General features: G+C 35.8%; 1 protein-coding gene across 9 annotated transcripts; it reads left to right on the top strand.

Moving 5' to 3' along the window:
* Positions 1 to 1,035: 1,035 nt before the first annotated feature.
* Positions 1,036 to 5,709, top strand: LOC149381188 (phospholipase D gamma 1-like). Of its 9 annotated transcripts, none has more exons than XM_089600757.1 (7): positions 1,041 to 1,155; positions 1,241 to 1,629; positions 1,770 to 1,844; positions 2,016 to 2,091; positions 2,184 to 2,300; positions 2,602 to 2,870; positions 3,417 to 5,709. In XM_089600757.1, exons 5-7 carry the CDS (start codon positions 2,186 to 2,188, stop codon positions 3,441 to 3,443), a joined length of 411 nt encoding a protein of 136 aa, XP_089456883.1. In that variant the 5' UTR covers positions 1,041 to 1,155; positions 1,241 to 1,629; positions 1,770 to 1,844; positions 2,016 to 2,091; positions 2,184 to 2,185; the 3' UTR covers positions 3,444 to 5,709. The 9 variants fall into 9 exon arrangements, 7 of the variants coding, with proteins under 7 accessions (XP_089456883.1, XP_089456886.1, XP_089456885.1 ...); XM_089600760.1 differs by having other exon boundaries at positions 2,195 to 2,300; XR_016293789.1 differs by having other exon boundaries at positions 1,036 to 1,155; positions 1,770 to 2,091; positions 2,195 to 2,300; positions 3,501 to 5,709.
* Positions 5,710 to 6,000: the final 291 nt, after the last annotated feature.

Raw genomic sequence — 6,000 nt, forward strand, 5'->3', positions numbered from 1 at the left:
TATATCCCTAAAAATTGTCAAACATAGGTTATATCTAAAATCACATGTTTAAAGTTGCCTAATTTTAGATATTTTTGAACTATCGGGTCTAATCATGATATTTTATTAATTATTAAGCCCATTTTATGAAATTTATCTTTTTAATTCCAATAATTATATTTTATATTTTTTTTATAGATAAAAATTCACGATATTTTGTTATAAAACGCAGTGTAAACCTAAAATAAATAAAAAATCACTAAGGTCATGTATGTTTCTTCATTTGAAAACAGTTTTTGACTTTTCTAACTTGAACAGTTTTTTGAAAAAACTGAATTGACTGTTTGTTTGATGATTTTCAAAATACAACTCAAAAAGTTTTCAAACTATTTTCTGTTTTAATGAATAAAATCAGAAAACAGTTTTTAGGTGTTTTCTAATTTTTTCACTCAACTTTTTTAACTTTTTTTTAATATATCCTCTTGACATTTTCTTCTCTTCTATCAACATCATTTCATTTTCCTCACTTTTGATTATCGAATTTGTTTTCGTTCCCCGGAAAACTTAAGTTTTACAATTATGAAAAACTTTAAACAATCGGAACTCTATTTTACATACTATTAATTGGTCGTGATCCTCTCGTCGAGCACATGAGTTTTCACTAATTTTAGTCAACATTAGGTATCAAAATTTGATATTTGTTGTATTGACTACAAAGACAAACAGTGTTTTCCGATGAACTTGTGAACAATCATTATTACTAATTTTACGACCATTATATTTGCAGCAAAGACTTTCAATTAGTATATATCTCGACGCCTAATTCTTATGTGAATTATTACACTACAATTACAAAAAACTGAATAAAAAAAAACTGAAATCCTTACCAAATAGTTATTTGAAAACAACTGCAAAAAAATTTTAGACTACAACTATACGAAAACAAGGCAAATTTTCGCTAAGTGAGAAATTTCACTCCACTATTTTATTTCGGAATTTCCACCACTATTTTATTTGGCCGAAATTTGACTAGGCATAATACAATATTTCACTTTACCATTAAGCCAAAGCAATAGAAATGAAAACAAAAAAGAAACAAAAGAGTGAGAGTCATCACCGTGACATTCTGCCCCAAATCATTAGACCACCACTCAAATATCTCACCCCGACACGCTTGTCAGTAAATCCTTCTCTCCAAATCTCAGATATCTCTCTCCCTCCGTCTTTCTCTCTTTTCTGATTCTTTTTCTCTCTGCTCCAGTGACCGAGACTCCGATCACAACCACTCGCGCTTCGACGTTGCTCCGCTGAGTCTCTCTCTCTCTCTCTCTCGACCGAGATCCAAGTGATGAAGTTGTTGTGTCCCTCTGTTTTCGTTTCTTCCGATTCTCTTGCTTGGCGTTTGCGTGGCATCAATTTTAATTTTCATTTTTGGATTTCGTTTTTCATGAGATTGGAGTTCAATCTTTGAAGTTTGAGTATGAGATTGAGGGTTCATTGGAAATTTTAAGGTTTTGTTATTTGTTACAAATTTTCCTATTTGGGTCAGAATTTGAAAGTTTGATTTGGGAGGGAGTTTGAAAAAAAAATCGAGCTCGTTGGCTTCACCGTTCTTCGTCTCCGCATACACCACCCTCCAAGCCCGCTGAGGCATGTCTAATCTCTTTCTCTCTATTTCCGACCACTCTCTTTGTGATTTTGAGATTTACAATCCAAACCCTAGAAGACGACTAGAAATTATGAAATTTGTAAACAACTTAGTAAACTGTGTTGTTGTTTCCACTTTCCAGACCTAAGAAGAGCTTCTTGTTGCTCATCTCCAAACCGTCGAATCATTAAGTGCTCTTACAGCTTTGGTGTATTTGGTACATTTTTCTAGCTTTCTTGTAATGTCTTATAGCTTGAAGACGTTAATTATGAATGCTATCTGAAGTGCATCTGCTCTGGTATTTAAGTTAATTTTTTTTTTAATTGCTGATGAAACTGCTGTATGGTCATCGTATTTCTTAATTGGTTTGACTGAGCTTCGATAATAGACATGTAGTTATCATGTAAAGACTCGGATTTATAGGAGTCTGCCCTCACTGCTAGCCTTTGCATCGCTTTTACTAGGTTTGCAATTTTGTTTTTGATTTGGTTTCAATTTTAAGTTAATTTGTATCTTCGTGTTGAGAAGTTTGAGATTATTGTGTTTATGTGTTTAGTAATGATGCAGAAAATGGTGGCGTACGTGATGATTATGGCGTCGGAGTGTAAGATCGATTTTAGCAACATCTCTATCCACCAAGCAGGGACAAAGCTCTCGGAACGCTCGATTCAAGGTTTCATAATCTTCCATTGCTTGTTTTGTTTTATAAGAACACTTTGCTAAGCTCAAGTGTCGTGCTTTAATGGCTGAGCTTGATTCAATTATTGAATTTTACCATTTTTATCATCTATTATCCATTCAATTATGTTCAATGTGTCCTGAGTGTTCATTGTTATTATCTATTTTACCATATGTGTTATGAGTGTTCATTGTTATTATCTATTTTTACCATATTTATGCATATATATTTTTTCTTTATAGTATTGTTTTGGATTATGCCTAAAGACCGAGTTAAAAAAAAATATTTTCTTTAGATGTGCGTTCTGAACAGAGGAGCGTTGTTGCTTGTCCAAGAGAGCCGTGGCACGACTTGCACTCGAGAATCAAAGGTCTCGCGGCGTACAATGTTCTGACAACCTTCGAAGAGCGGTGTCTCAAGGCTTCGAAGCGGAAATGGATGTCAAAAATGAAATGGAACTCTCATGACGATGCTTTTCTTATACTCGAAAGTATTCCAAATATCATTTCAATGTCTGAGTCCGCTAGCATCAGCGATCACGATCCCGAAGGTTGGCATGTTCAGGTAACCCATCTTAAGTTTACCACTCTCTTTTTTACTCTTGCAAAAAGTCCATACACTATTATGCGTTGTATTTTGATCCCTAATCTAATTTGTGCAAATTATTTTTTTTTGAAACGGGACTCTTTATATAAACAAGGCAGTAAGCCTAATTACAAAAGTGGCGTGCAAAAGCACCGCCGAACCGTGTCTTACCTCCCACAAAGAACCAGGAGGCCGGTCAAAAAAGAAAGAAATTAAAAAAAATAAACTCTACAAAAGAGGCTGCGAAAGCACCGCCGAACCGTGTCTTACCTCCCACAAACCAAATTATTAGTTAGGATAATTTTGCTCCAAAAATTAGTTTAGGGGCTGTCACTTGCGTAATATTCAATTTACTATCAGCTTTACATAAATCTTTTCAAACTAGAATAAGAAAATGATGGTTTTTAATTCAGAATCATGATTATTTTTTGTATTCTTTTAAAGATATCTTATTGTTGAACCCTTATTGCTTATTTGTGCGTCTGTGAAGATTATGTTTATATTGTCAATATTCCCTATTTGCAGAACCTGTGTGTGAAAAGAATATGTTGATAGACATGAGTGAATATTCAAACAGCTTACGTGAAGGCTATTCGCTTGTCTCAACAGTACATTTACGTGGAGAACTAGTATTTCCTCAGCGCTTTAGAAAGTTCCGGAGCGCGCGAGTCTCGCCCCCACTGGCACTTTGAAGAGTGCTGGGAAGCTGAGGCAAATGGTGCTAGCTAAAAAAATAACACGGTGCGAGCTAAAAAATGACGACGCGGTGATGGTGGTGACTGATAAGTGATTTATTTCTTATCCAATTAATATCAATTTCCTCAGCGCTTTAGAAAGTTCCGGAGCGCACGAGTCTCACCTGACCACTGGCACTTTGAAGAGTGCTGGGAAGCTGAGGCAAATGGTGCTAGCTAAAAAAATAACACGGTGCGAGCTAAAAAATGACGACGCGGTGATGGTGGTGACTGCTAAGTGATTTATTTCTTATCCAATTGATATCAATTTCCACCATATTTTAGGTTTCAATCACTTGTATTAAGACTTTCGTGTGTCAATGATTTATGTGCAATTATCTGTGACTTAGAGAAAATTAGAGCAAAATAACATAGACTTTGGTGTCGAAAAGAAAAGAAAGAAATAAAGCCACGTGGTTGGAAGAAGAAGCAGGCTCATGGCTCAAATTCAAGTAAAAAAAAGAAGAAATATATTAGTAAAGGCCGCTAGACATCATCAAATAAAAAGCCCTTGATATATTTGGATTGTTTGGCTAATAAAATACATAATACCTAGGTCTTGAGTTATTTTCGGTGATTTGTTTCTATTCGACGTAAAGAGAATCAGTATTTGGTATGAACTTTTGACTCTGTAGTTGTTATTCATTCTTCTTTTGGATATTTTGCTGCGCACAAACACCAAGTGGCTTCTTTGGCTTTTCCTTTTTTATTATTGAATACAGTATTGCGTTGGTCTATGTTTTTTTTTTTTTTTTTTTTTTTTTTTTTTTTTTTTTTATGAAGGTTTAGGTTTGGAATACAGTAGTGCTTTTTCGTTTATGCATGCATATTTTGTTGCACGTGTTCTTCAAGTCTTCAATTTATATATTTATGATGCAATTTTATTATTTTAATTATGTCTAGCTCAGTCTTTTGAGCGGTTGAGGGCTAGTTCAAGCCCGAGATATGAATGGATAGTCATGGTTTAGACTTTGCTCGGTTTTATTATTGTGAAATTGTTATTACTCTTTGGGTTGTAAACCGTTCTTGTTTATTATAATTTCTATTTAAATTGATCACCCAGGTAGAGGTTTTAATATCCACCTTCTGTTCTCTCTTCGCTCCTTCATCTCCATCCTTCACAATCACCATCTTCAGCACCATTGACCACCATGACCGCCCCTCTCTCAAGAAAAAAAAACCATCACCACCTATAGCGATCTCCGTGACGAACCAGCGATCCCCAATCTCGCGCTGCTCTTCCACCGCGTTCCACGCCGCCTCATTCGGCGACCACCGGAGCCCCTCCGACTATCGCCAACATCGCCCACGGCGAAAGACTCCTCGCCCACCTCACCTCTGTGGGCTTCCCTCTTCGCGTTTCATCCGAGCCTTTCTGTGGGTCCCACATCTTTCACAATCCCTGCTACATCCAGGTAAGTAACAACTTCTTAATTTCCAGTTGAGAGCTTCAATTATAGAGTTGAGTTTTGTTTGAGGATCAGAATAATGAAGTTGTGTATCTGTGGAGTATTTTAGTTTTTTCTCACTCTTCAGGATAATTAGAACTGGTTGATATTGGCATTCTAGTTGTGTGGAAAAAAAAAAAAATGGGGGTCGTATATATGAAACTATGGATTGAGTATTTGGACTTTAGGTTGTGTATGTGAACTAGAGGTGGAATTGAGTATAGTATAGAACGTATAAATTGTTAGAATATTTGAAGTTGGTGGTAGTTTGAGGAACATCAGAATTCTTTGGGCCATGATTTGAAAAGTGGTTCTGATTTTGTAGATTTGGTCCATATTCTTTTGTTTCTGCCGTGGTACCGTTGTCCTTTGTTCGGATTGTTTTCTCAGGTATACAGTATGGTCTTAGGTCAACTGAGCTTCTGCAAGTGAAGTGTCAACATCTCAAGCTTGACATCTTACATCAACCACCACCAGAGCCTGTGCAATTCAACTGCCACCATCTTGAAAAGGGCACTAATTTTTCAGGGAAGTTTTCTAATTCCTTTACATTTTTGCCATGCTTTAATATTTTCACATCGTGGACTATGTGCAATTTGAGTGTGGGGGAGGGAAAACATTCGTTTTATTTGCTTAGTGTTTTGTGTGTTTTTAAATCCGAATACTTGCTCGTTCTCATCTCTACAGTTTCTCAAAATAAATAGATATTTTTGCCGAATCGAACCGAACACAACTTGAACTTAGCTTGCCTAATTTGTTTGACACGTGACTATTTTTGCTCACAAATTCATCCACGTTAAGACTTTACTATGGACAAAGGAAAATGAGTGCTACTTGTCAACTGTATATGTAAATATTTTCGGTTCAATTTTATGAAAAGAAAAACAGGGTCATTCAAGAGTAATATGTGATCATACCGAGCTCGGA

This window comes from Urtica dioica, chromosome 11, assembly GCF_054948205.1.
Source record: "Urtica dioica subsp. dioica isolate 48M chromosome 11, U.dioica_male_clone48M_v1_H2, whole genome shotgun sequence".
NCBI classification, from domain to species: Eukaryota; Viridiplantae; Streptophyta; class Magnoliopsida; order Rosales; family Urticaceae; genus Urtica; species Urtica dioica.